The following is an 18,376-nucleotide window of genomic DNA, read 5'->3' on the forward strand; positions in this document are numbered from 1 at the left end:
AGACACCGCTGCTGAGGATGCCGATTCAGTACTTTGGTATTTTCCAGACATTTATCTCTCACAGTCCAATGGGCCTTTTGCCAGCAGTGACCAACTACGAAGGTGAAATGGAAAGCGACACAAAGATCCTGAAGCAAGTCTTCCCCTCTTCTGCTCACTTGTCACTTGAAATTGAAACAACAGCATTTTACCTGGTTTTGCCCCACAAAGAGCAGTGCCTGATCTGTGAAATACATACACTGATCCAGCCTCTTGCTGAGCACCAATGACCTGAGCCCAACCCATGCTCCTGTTTCCTTTCAATAGTGCCGCCTCTATTCCAGCTGAGACTCAATTTAACTCAAAAAAAAAAATCATTTTGAAAGGACTGGTATACTACATCAGAAGTTTTGAGAAAAGTTTGGAAATCACAGCCTTTCCAATCAGCTCTGTCCATGAATTTGTGACTCTCAGTTGTAGACAGTGAAATGTTGCTTTATCTTAAAACCACTGATTGATTGCTTTATCTTCTGGCTCAAACCTACAGCCATCAGCCAGTGTCCTTCATGCCCATTCCTAAGTATTGTTAAAATAGTCCTTCAAATCTTCAAAAACTAAGAAAGAGAAGCCGTGTGGCCTAGTGGATAGAGCACAGGCCTGGGAGTCAGAAAGACCTGTGTTCTAATCCTACCTCCTCCACTTCTCTGCTGAATGTCCTTGGGCAAGTCTCTCTACATCTCTGTGCCTCAGTTACCTCAACTGTAAATTAGGGATTACGCCTGTGAGCCCCATGGGGGACATGGACTGCATCCAACCTGACTAGTGTGTATCTATCCCAGCGCATAGTACAGTGCCTGGCACATAGAAAGTGCCATTTAATACCATTTACCACAAATACCATTTAAAAAAGGCTGAGACCAATAGAGGAGGAAAGATGGAGAGAGATAGGGGAGAAGAGGAAGAGACACAAGAGATGGAGAAATAGGGAAGAGGAGAGAGGCAGAGATGCAAAAATAAGGGAGGAAAGAGACAGATTGTGTCTACCAACACAATTGTACTATACACTCCCCAGTGCTTAGAACAGTGTTCTACACAAAGTAAGCAATCAGTAAATACCACTGATTGATTCATTCATGCAACTGAATTTATTGAACACTTACTGAGTGCAAAGCACTGTACTAAGCACTTATTCATGTGGAAAAACAGAGGCAGAGAGAGTATGAAAGAAAATTCTGGCCTTGGTCTACATGAAGTGGAGAATTAAAAATTCAGTGGTAAACTCTTAGGCTCCCCAGTTTAAGTGGCCAGAAAACAATTTGCTCCAGGAGCATCAGTCAAGCTGTTCCAGGCCAGTACCAGAGAAGCCAGATGTTTAGCTAACAATTGCGGATCCTTCTTCCTTCAGAAACCTTTTCCAACTAACCTCTTCCTGAAAGCCACTTCATTAAGGTGTGTTGGAGGGGGGTCAGTTACAGAGAAGACCCTACTTCCCTAAGCCTGATTACAAAATCCTACCAACTCCTTCATCATCCCTCTTCTTCCCTCCCTTCCTGCCACCCCCCCACAGCCCTCAGTCAAACACCAACAAGCCTGAGCTTCATCCTCACCAAGGATGTACCAGTTACAGCAGCTGAATGGAAATCACGGGCAGCTTGAGTTCCCGAGCAAGGAAGGAAAACTTTGTAATCCTAGCAGTGCTCTTCAGGGTCCGAGAGAGATTGGTAGCATCCTTTCCAAGAAAGATTTCAGCAGGGTCTTGAAGAGTAATGACCAACCTCAAGGGGATGGCGTGTGATTTTTGTCTTTCTGCTCCTGAGCTCATGAAGTTCTGGTTCCCGCCTGTACACATTCACAGTTATACCCGTGAGATGCACAACCACAAATAATACATCAAGTCTACAAAGAGATTTTCTTCCTAAGGGCTCAAAGAGCTTCACAGGTTGATCTTATGGACCCTCACAACAACCCTGTGAGGTAGGTATGTGGAAGGTGTCCTTCTCCCCATTTTACAGGTGGGGGGACTGAGGCACACGGAGGCCTAAGCCAGGGGCAGAACTGGAAGTAGGGCTACACTGCTTTGAACATAACCCATCCATGTCCACACTTGCACTCTGTAAACCACCCAGGAAGACTGTCTCATTTGATTTTTCATTGGCATCTGTCCATCACCTCAGACCCAGGATAGATGGAGGAAGTTTAAGACTCAGTGTTCCAAACAAGCTTCCACTCTTTCCAACGAGCATCTCACGACTCTTCCAATCCGTTCTGTTCTCTCTGGAATCGGTTTTCTGGCGAAGGTGGTTGGTGAATCATGCCGACCTTTGACCTGTCTGTATTTTGACTGTTGACCTCAGACCCTTTCCCCCCGGCCCCCCAACACACACGACTCCAAATGGGTTGTTTTTTTTTTTTACAAAATGAAGTAAGGGTGACGGAGTTCAGTTAGGGTGGGAAAACTGTGCCCAACACAATGACCTCTTCCCCAGCGGACCGGAAGAGCGAGCGGGGAGACCAGAAAGGACCCCCAAGGGGTGGCTCGGGCATGGAGAGGGTCTGCCCACCCAGGCCTCACTTGCACTGTTCGTGGTCCGTACAGTCATCCATGTCCACGTCCGAGTCAAAGAGCGACTGGCCCGTGAAGTCCGTGTCGGGCGTCCGGGAGACACTGTTCTCTGCCCCTTCGTCGTCAAATGTCTCTGTCCTCGAGTAAAAGCTGAGGTCCCGCAGCAGGGAGCTGCCCATCTTGCTGCCATCACTGCTCTCCTCAGACTCGTACGTGGTGTTGTCGTCATCGTGGTGCCACTCTGGCCAGAATTTCCTCCGGATCCTCTCGCAGTACATGGCCAGGTTAATCAGCTCCCCTGCAATCAGTCAATCAATCATTTATCGAGCACTTAGAGCACTGTTCTAAGCACTTGGGTGAGTACAGTACCACAGAGTTGGTAGACATTGGTTCCCTACCCACAACACGCTTACAGTCCTCTAAGCACTGGGGTATCTACAAGGTTTCCATTTGGACACAGTACCTGCATTCATTTATTTATTCAATCGTATTTATTGAGCGCTTACGTGTGTGCAGAGCACTGTACTAAGCGCTTGAAAAGTACAATACAGCAATAAAGAGAGATTATCCCTGCCCACAACGGGCTTACAGTCTAGAGGGGAGGAGAGAGACATCAAAACAAGTAAACAGGCATCAGTATAAATAAGTAGAATTATATATATATATATATATTTACATATATATATATATATATACATAAGTGCTGTGGGGCAGAGAGAAGGGAGGGAGAGCAAAGGGAGCAAGTCGAGGTGACGCAGAAAGGAGGGGGAGCTGTAAAGCATGGGGTTCACAGTCTAAGTAGGAAGGGGTAGGATTTCACCCCCATTTTTTATAGATGTGGAAACTGAGGCACAGAGAAATGACTTGCCCATGGTCGCACAGCAGACACACGGAGAAGCTGAGATTAGAGCCGAGGACCTCTGACTTCCAGTCCCATGCTTTTTTCTCTAGGCCACGCTGCTTCTCTAAGCACTTAGGTACCCACCCCACCCATTCCCTCAGCATTTTGGTATATATCCTTATACTCGGTTTACTCGGTTGCTTCCCCTTCCTACAATTTATTTTAGTGTCTGCCCGGACCACTAGACTGTAAACTCTTTGGGAGCGGGGATGGTGTTTGCTTTCTCCACTGTATGCTCCCAAGTGCTTAGCACCATGCTTTGTAGAATAAGCACTCAATAAATACCACTGATTGATCAATTGGTTCATCAGAAAGGAAGCTCACAAGTGTAGCTCCATCTCTGAGCCTCAGGTGAAAAAAAAATTTAGTAAATTACCTTTTCTTTTCTCCAGATGGCAGTATTGCTTACAAAAATAAGTCGTCTACACAAAGAATTTTCCTGTTTATTGCTAGTAGTAATTGAAGTAGTAGTAACAGTAAAGCTATTTATTGAGCACCCACTTCACAGTGCACTGTACTGAGCACTGGGAAGTACAGTAGAAGCATGAGACTGTCCTGTCCACAAGGATCTTACACTCTTAACCGGGGAGGCAGACAAAAAATTATTTTCAAATAGGATCAATTGATCAGTGGCATTTATTGAGTGCTTACCGTGGGCAGAGCATGGCACTAAGCTCCTGGGAGAGTGCAGTACACCAGAGTTGGTAAACACGTTCCCTGTCCACAACTAGCTCACAGCCTAGAGGCCTGTCTAGAGGATAATCAGAATAAATAAATTGACTGTACAATTGATCACGCATATGTATCTAAGTGCTGAGGGAGGCCCTAAATAAATATATCAATGCTAGTGGTGGCTGAGGGGTTTGAGGAGTTAATCAGAGAAGGTTTGGTGGAGGAGAAGGGATTTGAGGGTGGGTAGAGCTCTGGTCTGTTGGACTAAGCTGGAAGGAGGGGAAACGGGAAGTCACTGGAGGAATCTAGGAATAGGGAGGAGTGAGTTGAGTGACTTGGCAATAAGATGAGCCTACCAGCAGCATAGAGCACAAACCGGAGGGGGAGAGAGGCTGGAGGCAGGGAGACCAGTGAGGAGGCTGACAGAATGGTCCAGCCCTGATATGGTGGGGGCAAAGGTGGTAGCAGTTGGGGTGGGAGGAAATGGGGAGATGTGAAAACGTTGTGCAGCAAGTATAAATAAATAAATAATTATTATTATTATTATGGTATTTCTTAGCACCTACTATGTGCCAAGCACTGTTCTAAACACTGGGGTAGATACAAGGTAATCAGGTTGGCCCACGTGGGGTTCTTATTCCCCATTTTACAGACGAGGTAACTGAGGCCCAGAGAAGTTAAGTGACTTGCCCAAGGTCACACAGCAGACAAGTGGAGAAGCCGGGATTAGAACCCACGTCCTCTGACTCCCAAGCCTGTGCTCTTGCCACTAGGCCATGCCATCACGCTTGCTAGAATGATTGCTATTCTGCACAAACACCACAGATAATTTGGTGGGAAAGATACTTTAACACACAACATTGCTAGGGATTTTGTAGTCTCAAATTAATAAATCAGTGGAATATTTACATTAGAATAATAGCACCTTGGTGGTTTTTTTACAGCCCTCTTATTTTCCCAAAGCACTTTCACCTCAGGGATCGCATTTTTTTTTCCTTACAACATACCCCCTTCTGAGAAAAGGAGAGGTTGTATTATTATTACCCCCATTTTACAGGCAAGGAAACTGAGGCTCAGAGAAGTTAAGTGCCCAAGGACACTCAGCAAGCCAGTGGCAGAGCTGGAACTAGAATTCAGGCCTCCTGACTCCCAGACCCAAACTTTTCCTGTAGGCTGCCTTACCGCTACCGGATGACGACAAACATAAAATATAAATCCAGGCTCATAATGATCTGTGTGTGAACTGGGTCAGGTTTCCGGTGATGCCTTATCCCTCGCTGATATTCTCAACAGGCCTGGAGATTCAGCACGCACAAGCCCAGGGACAAAGAGGTTTGCTTTGCTCACTTGCTCTCCCCAGGTATAAAACTGTAAATCCCACAGGAGAGGGAGCTTCTGAAGAGTGAAAGTACCTGCCTGTCCCCCCCATAAATAGTACTTATTGAGCGCTTACTAAGCACAGAGCACTGTACATAGTAACTGCTTAAGGAAGAAGCAGCATGGCTCAGGTGGAAAGAGCCCGGGCTTGGGAGTCAGAGGTCATGGGTTCGAATCCCAGCTCCGCCACTTGTCAGCTGTGTGACTGTGGGCAAGTCACTTAACTTCTCTGTGCCTCAGTTCCCTCATCTGTAAAATAGGGATGAAGACTGTGAGCCCCACGAGGGACAACCTGATGACCCTGCATCTCCCCCAGCGCTTAGAACAGTGCTGTGCACCTAGTAAGTGCTTAACAAATACCAACATTTTTAATGAATACCACAATTATTATTACTGCTCCCATTATCTGTAAATCAAGTTTGTCAGTCCCCATTAGACTGCAAGTTCCTTGAGAGCAGGGATCATACATCTCGCTTTGGGTTATTCCCCTGAGTGCGTCATACATTGATTCACTTGCACTCATTAAGTACTCAAGAAATATCATTGATTGACTGGTATTAAGAAATCCCTACCCAGAGGTACAGCTGTTTGACAGGGGAAGCGGTGAAGTGAGATGATTCCCAAGTCCACATCTCTTGTTATCCTCCCCTTCCCACCTTTAATTTCACAACTCCCCCTTATCTCTGAATTTTGGAGACCATAAGCTCCTAGTGGTCAGGGAACAGGTCTACCCTCTCTGTTATACTGTGCTCTCCCAAGAGCTTAATACAGTACTCTACACAGAGTGAGTGCTCAATAAATATAACTGTTTGACTGACGGGAGAGTAGGTCCAAGACCTCGACCCCAGCACAGGGTCCTTCTAGCATACAGTCAGCAGGGAGCTCGCATGTTTCCCTCCTCTAATGCCAACCTTCTCACTGCACCTCAATCTCATGTATCTTGTCGCTGACCTCTCGCCCACATCCTGCCTCTGGCCTGAAACACCCTCCCTCTGCATGTCCATCAGAAAATTACTACTCTCCCCACCTTCAAAACCTTATTAAAGGCACAGCTCCTCCAAGAAACCTTCCCTAAGCCCCCCTTTCCCCTTCTCCCATCTTGACTTACTCCCTTTATTCATCCCCCTCACCCAGCCCCACAGCACTTATGTACATATCTGTAATTTTATTTATATTTATATTAATGTCTGTCTCCCCCTCTAGACTGTTATATTGTTATACTGCACTCTCCCAAGAGCTTACTACAGTGCTCTGCACACAGTAAGCGCTCAGTAAATACAACTGACTAACAGGATTGAACTTCTCTCCCCACATTCCCTCCCCACCCCACCACGGGAAAGCATTTTGCCACCTTACCTTTGATCAACCTCTCAGGCCTCGTTCCCGGTAACGTCCACATGGCCTGGGCCAGGTGTCCGAAGACGGTGGCGTCGAGAGTGGACAGTTTGGGTCCCATGATGTATTTCTTATCACCTGGATAAGGACAGAGCAAAGCTTTAGAGGAGACCGCATCCCAGCTCAAATCTGGGAGTCACCGACTGCAGGCAGACCAGCGTGATACGCTGCGGCTCTGTTGGAGCAGAAGCTCTGTAAAAAGTCAAGTGAGAGGCAGGGAGGCAGTGGGGACCACGGAACCGAGCGCTGCAAGCAGCAAATACAACAACACGACAGTGGACAGCCTCTCATGCCAGTGCTTAGAACAGTGCTTGGCACATAGTAAGTGCTTAACAAATCCCACAATTATCATTTTGATCATCAGAATCGTGTGTGATCTTGGGCAAAGGAAGCTCGTAATGGACAGAGAACGTTTCTGCTAATTTCTCTCGTACCGTATGTACTCTCCCAAGTGCTTAGATATTGTGAGCTCATTGTGGGCAAGGAATGAGTCTGTTTACTGTTTTATGGTACTCTCTCAAGCATGTAGTACAGTGCTCTGCACACAGCAAGTGCTCAACAAAAATGACTGAACAGTGTTCTGCACATACCACTTTATAAATACCACCGATTGATTGATTAGCCTCTCTGTGTCTGCCTCCTCATCTATTAAATGGGAATTCATTATCTGTTCTCTCTACCTGACTGGGACAGGGACTGTGTCTGTTCTACCTTATTGTACCTAGTCCAGGGCTTAATACAGTGCTTGGCACATAGCAAGCATTTAACAAATATGATTATTATTATTGTTATAACTTATTTCACGTTTTGTTGCCATTCAAGTCCCAGTAGCCAATGGATTTTCACTCATAGCCAGCCATGCACACTGCATCTGGTCTCTATTTTCACTATCCCGTAAATGCATGAAGAGTCCCTGGAAAGACAAATGCTGTCGTCTCTGAAGGTCACCTTCAGCCTCGCTCTCATTGGCCCCTGAGAGAACCAATGAATCCTTCGGGATCAGCTTGGCAAGAACAGAAATGCCGTGAGAATGTACACTCCTGGAGGGCAGAGATCGCATCTTCTAACTTTATCGTAACATTGTGTATTATATTCTAAACTGTGAGCTCAGTGTGGGCCAGGAGTGTGTTTGCTGCTGTAATGAAGTCTCCCAAGCGCTTAATTCAGTGCTTTGCACACCATAAGCGCTCAATAAATGCAAGAGAATAAACGAATGAAAATTCTCCCAAGCTCTCAGTACAGCGTTCTGCACACAGTGGGCACTCAGTAAACACCACTGCTAGGTGGAAAAGCCTTTCTAGGGTGTATGAAGCTGTTAGGAAACACCTGGGGTAGGGGCCACTTCACAGTCTCATTCCTACTTGGCCACCTAGTCTGTCAACTCCAGCCCCATCTGCACCATCCAGTGAAGCACATGCCCTCAGCCTGGCAGACAGAGTTAAAGCAGGCCCCGTCTGCCCTTTCCCCAACAATGGTTCAATGGAGCCATCAGAAAACAAGAGACAGAAAGCATACAAGGGCTCCATTCTTCCCGGCTGGACCGTGGAATGATAATTAGCAACAAAACGGGGGCCATTTCTGTCAAACCCTGGGTGCCCAGACAGTCAAGGGATTCACAAGCCATCCTCAGGATGCCCACCTAGACAGGACTGATGACCCCCGGTCCACACGTAGGGAAGCTGAGGAACAAAGAAGTTGATTATCTTGGAAGGAGCATGGCTTCGAGAATAGAGCACAGACTCGAGAGTCAGAAGGACCCAAGTTCTAATCCCGGCTCTGCCATTTGTCTGTTGTGCGACCTCAGGCAAGTCACATCACTTCTCTGTGCCTCGGTTACCTCATCTTCAAACTGGGGAATAAGACTGCGGGGCCCCATGCGGGACATGGACTGTGTCCAAACTGATAAGGTTGTATCTACTCCAGCGCTTAGTATAGTGTCTGGCACATAGTAAATACAATTAAAAAAAAAAACATGTTCTCCAAGGTCATCGGACATCTCGCCCGACATCTCCCTAGCATAGCCGGCCTCTCTTTGGTCTGCCCTACACCTCCCCAGGCCAAGATCTCCGAGACACACCGGATGCTGCGTGAGTTATTTTGGGCACATAACGACATCCCAACGAAATTTGCCGAGTTGCCCCAACCTCAACCCAGAATTTTTCTCTGGGCAGAACCTTGCTCCCGAGCCATTCCGCTCCCCTCATGGTCCGTGGCGCTCTACAGCAGGAACCAGGGGGGTGGCCGCCCCAGGGAAGGGCCCGGGCAGTGGGGATGAAGGGCCGAGGTTGATGCACGTTACCCAAGAGTCCTGCTAGGGAACGCATGTCCTTCTCCATCAGCAGGTACATCTCCTCCTCGGAGAAGCGGCCGATGCCGTGGCCGTACATTTCCCGCTTCACGATGCCTTTCGTCAGGTGGCACAGAATCCACTTGAGCAGGTTGCTCAGGGGACCGCTGAAAGACAGCATCTTCTGGGTCTCGTGCAGGTTGTCCACCCACTGGCAATACGCCAGCGTCCTGGAACCACCGGTGAGAAAACAGATCACTAAGGGTGTGCTGCCGCCTAGTACGCACCGTTCTAGAGCACAGGACTGATAGTAACAGCAATAATTATAATTGGCATTATTATTATAGTGGCTATAATAGGGATACTTGTTAAGCACTTACTAGGTGCCAGGAACACCTAAGGGCAGAGGTGGATTCAAGCGAATCGGGTTGGACGCAGCCCCTGTCCCATATGGGGTTCATAGTCTCAATCCCCATTTCATACATGAGCTAACGGAGGCATGGAGAAGTGAAGGTGACTTGCCCAAGGTCACACAGCAGACAAGTGGTGGAGCTGGGATTAGGTCCTTCTGACTCCCAGGCCCGAGCTCTATCCGCTAGGTCACACTGCTTCTCGGGTCAGCTCAGACACAGTCCCTCACCCACATGGGGCTCACAGTCTCAGTCGGAGGGAGAACAGGTATTATTAAAATCCCCATTTTATAGATGAGGAAACTGAGCCACAGAGAAATAAAGCGACTTGCCCAAAGTCACCAGGAGGCAAGCACAGGAGCTGGGTTTAGAACCCAGGTTCTCTGATTTTCCCCTAGGCCACTCTGCTCCAACCAACAGCACATTATGGGAAACTCACAGTATGGGGCATGAGCCTTGATACCCTCACAGCATCCCAACTATTCTCTGATAATAATCATAATATGTAAATATTACATTATATACTATAAATTATTTATTCACATTACCATCTGTCTGCCTCTCTAGACCGTAAGCTCGTTGTGGGCAGGGAAGAGGCATGCTAATGCTGTGGTACTGTCCTCTCCCACGTGCTTAGTACAGTGTTCCGCACGCAGTTAAGCGCTCAATAAATGTGATTCAGTGAATGAAGGAATCAGCTCGTTATGGGCAGGGTGTATGTCCACTAATTCTGTTGTATTGCATGCCACCAAGCTCTTAGTTCAGTGCTCCGCACAAAGTAAGGGCTCAATAGATCCCACTGATTGATTGATCTGAGGGCGGCCTAAGGCCTCTGGAGAGGGCAACGCGTTGTTGGTATTTTTCTCTTGCTTCGCATCCTGGAAAAGTGGAGAGCTGAACTCAGTCCAGCAGAGAGGGCAGAAATAGCTCCAGGGCTTCTCTCAGAAGCCGCCTGTGTCCTAATGAGTCACTCCTTGGCTGCCTTTGCTCCAGGTTCCTTACAGTGGTTTTCCGTCGGCTTTCTGAGGAATGGCCAGAACCCATTTAGGGCGGGAACTTGCCAGCTTCTTGTACCCGTCCGGTTTCCCAATCTCCTCCCCGTAGCGTTCTCGCTCTCTCCCATGTGGGGAACGGCGTCTGAGCCGCGCGAGTGGCTCCGGGCAGTCGGCCGTCCGACGCCTCCGGCTGAGCCCCTTAATCTGCTTCTCTGAAACAGCTCACCCTCCCCCAGCCCTCCCCATCTCCACCTGAACGGCGGCTGCAGAGCTCAGCGATGAAGGAGGGCAGCCCGGAGCCAGGACCAGAAATGAAAAACCCAAAATACAAGACTAGCAGTGTGGGAACCGAGTGACATAGGCCCATTGGCCACACCACAGAGATTCAGTGGAGGCCGAGTAAGGCTCCCCCAAATCCCCTGGCCTTCCTCCATTGACACTTTACTGTGCCTGTGCACAGAAGAAGCGCTTCCTAAGTACTGTCGATTGGCTGATTATCACCAGCGCTGACCCGGAAAACATGACGAGAAGAATTGAAAAAGGCAGGCAATATGGAGACCGGAGAGAGAAAAGGCAAACAGGTATAGTATTCCCCAAAATACAATGCTTCCTTCTACGTAAACTGTGAGCCCCACGTGGAACAGTAACTGAGTCCGACCTGTTTATCTCGTATCTACCCCAGCGCCTAGCACCTAGTAGGGGTTTAACAAATCCTAATGTCATCGTTATTGTATTCTTATTATTATTATGACAATAATATCATGACATGCTGCTGGGAAGCAGCATAGCCTAATGGAAAGGGCACAGGCCTGGGATTCAGAGGACCTGAGTTTTAATTCCAGCTCCGCCACTTCTCTACAAAATTTGTACTAGCATAACAATCAGGATATTTATTAAGCACTTACTATATGCCAGACACTGTTCTAAACACTGGGGTGGACAAGCAACTAGGGTTGGACACAGTCCCTGTCCCATGTGGGGCTCAGAGTTTTAATCCCCATTTTACAGATGGGGTAACTGAGGCCCAGAAAACTGAAATGACTTGCCCAAGGTCACATAGCTGACAAGTGGGGGAGCTGGGATAAGAACCTATGACCTTCTGACTCCCAGGCCCACGCTCTACTGACTATGCCATGCTGCTTCGGGGACGCCTTGCTGCTTCTGTGAGCCCCAAGTGGGACATGAACGGAGTCCAACCTGATTAACCTGTATCTTTCCCACAGCTTAGCAAATGACATTAAAAAAAGACAGTGAGAGAGAGAGAGAGCTCAAGGCCACCATCTTCAGCGACAGTCCAGGAGCATGGGTTGGAGGGAATCTCACCTCCCAGTCCACTCACCAGTGGAAATGTTCCTCCACCATCTTGGTCACGGCTCTGGAGACGGCACGCTCATGTGGGCCCAGGTTCTTGTTGAGATTCACGCCAAGCTTCTCTTCCAGAAAGTCAATAATGAACTCCGTGCCAGACACTTTTTCCCGGTTGTATTCGATCCAGGGCATCTTCCCTTGAGGCGAAAGTTTTCCATCAAAATAATTCTAAGTCAAATGGACGGAAAGAAACGGGTTTTAAACCTGAGACTTCCGGATGAGAGAAAACAAGTGGGATCGCATTATCCAAAACGATCCTCGAACTGATCTAAGGTGGACACCGCGTCCATTCAGCTCTGCCAAAAGGCGGCTTTCTCACTGCACAGTTTGGCTAGCGGCTAGGGAACTGGGGAATCCTGTTTGGATGCAATGTGCCACGGTGCCGGAAGAAATGGTTTGTGAGTGGTGTCAGAGACAGTGAGAATCCAGGGGTAGTTTTCCTTAGTGCAAGCTTTGGCAAGATCATGTCCCTCAAACCCTAGGAGCTGGGTGCAAGTGGAAACTGAAGCCAAAGGGGAAGGTCATCACTTTTTAAAAGGTCTTCCCCGGTCAGATGTGGAAGCTCCTTGAGGAGAAGGACCATGTCTCCTATGAGAAGCAGCATGGCATAGTGGTTAGAGCGTAGAGCGTGTCAGAAGGACCTAGGTTTTAATCCCAGCTCTGCCACTTGACTGGTTTGTGACCATGAGCAAGTCACTTCCCTCCTCTGGGCCTCATCTGTAAAATGGGGATTGAGACCGTGAACCCCAAGTCGGGCAGGGACTTTGACTGATCCAATTTACTTGTATCTTCCCCAGCACTTATTACAGTGCCTGGCACATAATAAGCACTTAATAAATACCCCTATTATTACTTGCATTGGTAAGTTCTCGAGTGTTCGGTACAGTGCTTCACACAAAACAGGCACCTAGTACAGCGCTCCTCCAGAGTAGGCACCTAGTGCAGTGCTCTGCAGGAATAGGTGCCCAGTAGAGGGTTCTTAATAGTAGGAACCCAGTACAGCTCTCCGCATACAATAGGAACCAATAAATACTGTTGATGAGTTTTGTGGGAAGGTGGCTTATGAAGATAATTGTATATAGTCTATTTTTGGATAGGGGGTGGGGAAAGAAGTGGCAGGGAAGTTTAGGGACAAGTAAAGCTGAAAACTTTTGTTACTGGAACTGAAATTATGTTAGCATGGGTAAAATCAATTATAGATCAATTCTCCTATTACTGATTTTTTTAGCAAATGAAGGACATAACAATTTGGACCGATTCTGTTGAATTGTACTTTCTTTCCCAAGCATGGTGCCGCGCACACAATAAGCATTCAATAAATACGACTGACTGGCTGAACAACACCTTTGTGCTACGATGAAACATCTTCCAAGGACCTCGAAAAAGTTGAAAAATCATCGTGATTTGGAAAAAAAAATATCTGCACGACCATTTCGCAGGTGGAGAAACCAAGGCCCTTAACTCACACCCAGGAACATAATCTAAGTTCCCAGTCCCATAAGTCACCTACTAGACCAGCCCATGGCCCCATCAAGGAAATTCAGTCTCCTTGGATAGATTTATACTACATTATCCTCCCCTCCCGTCAGATATTTTTCTGCCTCCCATCACTTGAATTGGCTCATTAAACATTTATCCAAGCGTCTCCTGGGAAAAGCCCATCAGAGCGAAGGTCAAGACCACCGGAAATCCAGTGAAATGTATGTTCCTTCTCCGGATTTGACCATCGGCTGTTGCCAGTACTCACAGGGAGTCATTTTATCCAACGGAGGAAGCGGCATGGCCCAGCAGAAAGAGAAAGGGACCGGGAATTATGAGGCCCAGATTTGATCCAAGACTGCCAGGTGACCTTCGGCAAGTCACTTAACCTCTCTGGGCCTCAGTTTCATCATCTCTGAACCGTCTACCCCCATTGCATCTGCGGTGATTAAAGATGATGATTCCCTAACACGAGGTTTTCTAAGAACAAAAATTTCATGCCATTGGAGAGTTTCCTGTAGCCGCAGCAGGGCCTAGAAGAAAAAGCAGAGGCTTGGGAGTCAGAGGACCTAAGTTCTAATCCCAGCTCTGCCACTTGTGCAATGGGGACTGTATCTGATTGCCCTGTATCTACTGCATCACTCAGTACAGTTCTTGCCATATAGTAAGCACTTAAATACTTTGATTATTATTATAATAATCAATCAATGGCATCTACCTCCATCTCGCCGCTCAATAAATACCATTAACTGATTGATTGACTGAGCAGGAGGAAGAGTGGCAGGAAGAAAACATAATTTGCATTTATCCCAACAGACTTTAGCAATGTTGCCTTTGAAATCTAACTCATGGCTTCACCTCTTGGCCCAAATTCCCCCAGAACCAAATGTTACCATGACTGGGTCTTCGCCAGTGAAAGAATCAAAAACAGATCCCGCGATCAGCCAGATGCTTCCTGGTCCCCAGCTGAAAGCTGCTGGTCCAGCCTCGCCTGGCAACAGGCCAGTGGTGGAGGTGGAGGACCTCGGATAACCTCCCCTCTCTCCTCCGCATCACCTTTGGAAGACCAAATATTGAAAGGGAGATAGACCATCCTTGGAAATACCTGGTAAGGTAAGTCAGCCATTCTCAAATACGTTTCCATTTTCAAACAGAAGGGAGACAAACTAGGAACGCCATTATTTGGTCTGGAAAACTGATGTAAAATAATCGCATCTTTGGAGTCAACCTCTTGCTCCTTCCTGTCGATATCAAAACAAATGAAAAAACAACAGAATCCATATTACACATTCAGAAGCAACTGCAAAGCAACAGCTCTTAGTTTCTCTATAATAAGAGGGCGAATTGATTTCATTTGTCATGTCCTGACTCACTCAAGAAAGGTCTCGCTTTCAGAAAGCAAGCTGAGCCAATATAACAAAACGGAGTTGAAAATCTTGCAAATGCTTACTAGTAAACTGGAAGATTTCGGGAGCAGAAAAGACGTTGAATGTTTCAAGGCCAAACCATGGTTTAGAGGTAAGAAATAGATTTCCAGATGATCTAGATCCTCATTTGATGTATTTCCTCTTTTCTTCTTCTCCCACTCCCTTCTGCACCACCCTTACACTTGGATTTGCTCCCTTTATCCACCCCCTCAACCCCACAACACTTGGATAGAGCACGAGCCTGGGAATCAGAAGGACCTGGGTCCCAATCCCTGCCCTGCCACTGGTCTGCAGTGTGACCTTGGGTAGGTCAATTAACCTTTCTGTGCCTCAGTTACCTCATCTGTAAAATGGAGATAAGAGTGTGAGCCCCATGTGGAACGGGGACTATGTCCAACCTATTTAACTTGTATCTACCCCAGCAATTAGAACAGTGCTTGGCGCATAGTAAGCACTTAACAAGTACCATAATAATTATTATTATGTACATAGCTGTAATTTTTTTATACTACTGTCTGTTTCTAGGCTGTAAGATGGTTGTGGGAAGGAAATGTGCCTGCCAACTCTGTTATATTGTACTCCCCCAAGAGCTTAGTACAGAGCTCTTATACTGTAAGCATTCAATAAATATGATTGATTGATTCTATAGTCACTGAGTATTCCCCTCCTACTAGTGACTTAGGATACGAGTCTACCCCATCTGTTGCACTGTAATAATAATAATAATGTTGGTATTTGTTAAGCGCTTACTACGTGCAGAGCACTGTTCTAAGTGCTGGGGGAGATACAGGGTCATCAGGTTGTCCCACGTGGGGCTCACAGTCTTCATCCCCATTTTGCAGATGAGGGAACTGAGGCACAGAGAAGTGAAGTGACTTGCCCAAGGTCACACAGCTGACAAGTGGCAGAGCCGGAATTCGAACCCATGACCCCTGACTCCCAAGCCCGGGCTCTTTCCACTGAGCCACACTGCTTCTCTACTCTTCCAAGCTCTTAGTACAGTGCTCTGCACACTGTTAGCGCTCAGTAAATACCACTGTTTGCTGGATTGACTGGAATAGTGCCTACTCCCACCACTATCAGAGTCCATAACCTTAGAGCAGATTTTGCTTCTGAACTTTCATCTTGCATCTCCTCCATTCATTCAATCGTGCTGTGTGCAGAGCACTGTACTAAGCGCTTGGAAAGTACAATTCGGCAACAGATAGAGACAATCGCTACCCAGCAATGGGCTTCAACGTCCCTTCTCGTTCCTGAGCGAGTCCAACCAACTCCAGCTCCACGGGCCCGCCTCCAGCCTCACCCACCTCGCTTCAGTGCCGCCATCCCGCCTGTCTAGGCACATCCCTCAGACTGCTGCTTTCGAGGACGAGGGATGTGCGGACCGCTCCGGAACAGCTCACCTTCTCGAAGAGGTACCGCCAGCTCATCTCTGCCAGCCTCCCAATCACGGCGGGAGCCGAGTCAAAATTGCTCTCCGGTTCAATCTTTCGCTAGATTTTTTTTTTTTCCCCTCCAGCCTGAATGTTCTTTCTGTTTCCTGCCCCCGGCTCTGCCTGCCAGTCTCTTTCTGCCCATCCCCACCGTTTCACCACACAGGGACAATCAGCTCATCGGTGCTTCTTCTTGGCTTACACCTCACTGAGGGCAGGGAATATGTCTGTTTCTTGTTGTATTGTACTCTCCCAAGCACTTAGCTCAGTGCTCTGCACACAATAAGCGCTCAGTGAATGCAAACTGACTGACTGATATCTTATGGTGCTCCTGGTTTGTCTGGACTTCTGGATCCTGTAATAATAATAATGTTGGTATTTGTTAAGCACTGACTATGTGCAGAGCACTGTTGTAAGTGTTGGGGGAGATACAGGATCATCAGGTTGTCCCACGTGAGGCTCACAGTTAACCCCCATTTTACAGATGAGGTAACTGAGGCACAGAGAAGTTAAGTGACTTGCCCACAGTCACACAGCTGACAAGTGGCAGAGCTGGGATTCGAACTCATGACCTCTGACTCCCAAGCCCAGGCTCCTTCCACTAAGCCACGCTGCTTCTCTATGATACTGCTCTTGAAAAAGCATCTTGAAACTTCATTCATTCATTGGATCGTATTTTTTGAGTGCTTACTGTGCTCTTTGGAGAATACCAAATAACAACAGACACATTCCCTGCCCACAGCAAGGCTTTCAGTCTATTTAATAATAATTTCTTGTATTTGTTAAGCGCTTATAGCGTACCCATCGCTGTACTTAAGCGCTGGGATGGATACAAGCAAATCGGGTTGGACACAGTCCCTGTCCCACGTGGGGTTCACAGTCTCAATCCCCGTTTTACTGATGAGGTAACCGAAGCCCAGACCAAGTGAAGTGACTTACCCAAGGTCACAGAGCAGACAAGGGGCAGAGCCGGGATTAGAACTCAGGTGCTGTGACTCCCAAGCCCATGATGTTTCCACTAAGCCATGCTGCTTCTCAGTTTTCATAGAACTAATCCATCACATTTATCGAGTGTTCACGGTGCGCAGAGTCCCGTACGAAGCATCCATTAGGTGCTTTGATGGGGAATATCAGGAGCTCTTTTAAAACAGGTAGCCAATACTTGGCATTTTGAACTGGCCCTACTTTATTCCAGTTGTTTCATTTCAGTACCTTTTTCTGTGGGAAAATCTGATTGTACACTCCTCGAGGGCAGAGATTACATCTACTCATTCTCCTGTACTCTCACAAGTGGTCCGGACCGCACACATCAGGTGCTCAATAAATACTACTGACTGACTGATAGGGAAAGATGAAAATCCTACGAGAATCTTGAACCCCTCCTAAAAGGAAGAGGACGATCCGATTTAGAAGGGGGAAACTTGGCTGAAATCTTTAAAGGCAGAAAAATGTAATGGAAAGAATAGTGGCTTGTGAATGAAGAAAGTAGGTCCAAGCCCCTGCGCTAATGCTGCCTGAGGTTCCTTTCACCTCACTTTGCTCCTAAGTCAGCGCCTTACTTCCACTGATGCTCGATAAAGGTTTGTGGGGCGAGCAGGGTGGCCTAGTGGAAAGAGCACTGCCTGGGAGTGAGAGGACCTGAGTTCACTCATTCATTCATTCATTCAATAGCATTTATTGAGCGCTTACTACATGCAGAGCACTGTACTAAGCGCTTGGAATATACAAAGCGCTTGGAGTATATAAATCAGTAACAGAGATAGTCCCTGCCCTTTGACGGGCTTACAGTCTAATGGGGGGAGACAGACAGACAAGAACAATGGCAATAAACAGAATCAAGGGGAAGAACATCTCATTAAAACAATAGCAATCCTGCCTCTGCCAATGTCTGCTGTGTGACCTTGAGCAAGTCACTTAACTTCTCTGTGCTGTTACCTCATCTGTAAAATGGGGATGCAGTATCTGTTCCCCCTCCTACTTTGATTGTGAGCCTTTGAGGGACGGGCACTGTGTCTGACCTGATCATCTTCTATCTTCTCCAGCCCTTAAAACAGTGTTTAACACCTAGTAAGTGCTAACAAATACCACGA

General features: G+C 47.2%; 1 protein-coding gene across 1 annotated transcript; it reads right to left on the bottom strand.

The window, feature by feature from the left end:
• Positions 1-1,764: 1,764 nt before the first annotated feature.
• FAXC (failed axon connections homolog, metaxin like GST domain containing) lies at positions 1,765-17,246 on the bottom strand. Its single transcript, XM_029047626.2, has 6 exons — positions 17,226-17,246; positions 14,532-14,667; positions 11,919-12,115; positions 9,187-9,404; positions 6,849-6,965; positions 1,765-2,840 (listed from the first exon to the last, which is right to left on the bottom strand). The coding sequence occupies exons 2-6, from the start codon at positions 14,568-14,570 to the stop codon at positions 2,548-2,550; spliced, it is 864 nt and encodes a 287-aa protein (XP_028903459.1). The 5' UTR covers positions 14,571-14,667; positions 17,226-17,246; the 3' UTR covers positions 1,765-2,547.
• Positions 17,247-18,376: the final 1,130 nt, after the last annotated feature.

Source organism: Ornithorhynchus anatinus, chromosome 19 (genome assembly GCF_004115215.2).
Source record: "Ornithorhynchus anatinus isolate Pmale09 chromosome 19, mOrnAna1.pri.v4, whole genome shotgun sequence".
In the NCBI taxonomy this organism is placed as follows: domain Eukaryota; kingdom Metazoa; phylum Chordata; class Mammalia; order Monotremata; family Ornithorhynchidae; genus Ornithorhynchus; species Ornithorhynchus anatinus.

What these genes read in the sequence shown, in the direction of transcription:
- FAXC (XM_029047626.2), bottom strand. Translation starts at nt 14,570, where the DNA reads ATGGAAACGTATTTGAGAATGGCTGACTTACCTTACCAG. An exon ending in GTGGAGGAACATTTCCACTG is followed by an intron (nt 9,405 to 11,918) that starts GTGAGTGGACTG and finishes CGGTGGTTCCAG; the next exon opens with GACGCTGGCGTATTGCCAGT. An exon ending in TTCCCTAGCAGGACTCTTGG is followed by an intron (nt 6,966 to 9,186) that starts GTAACGTGCATC and finishes GTCCTTATCCAG; the next exon opens with GTGATAAGAAATACATCATG.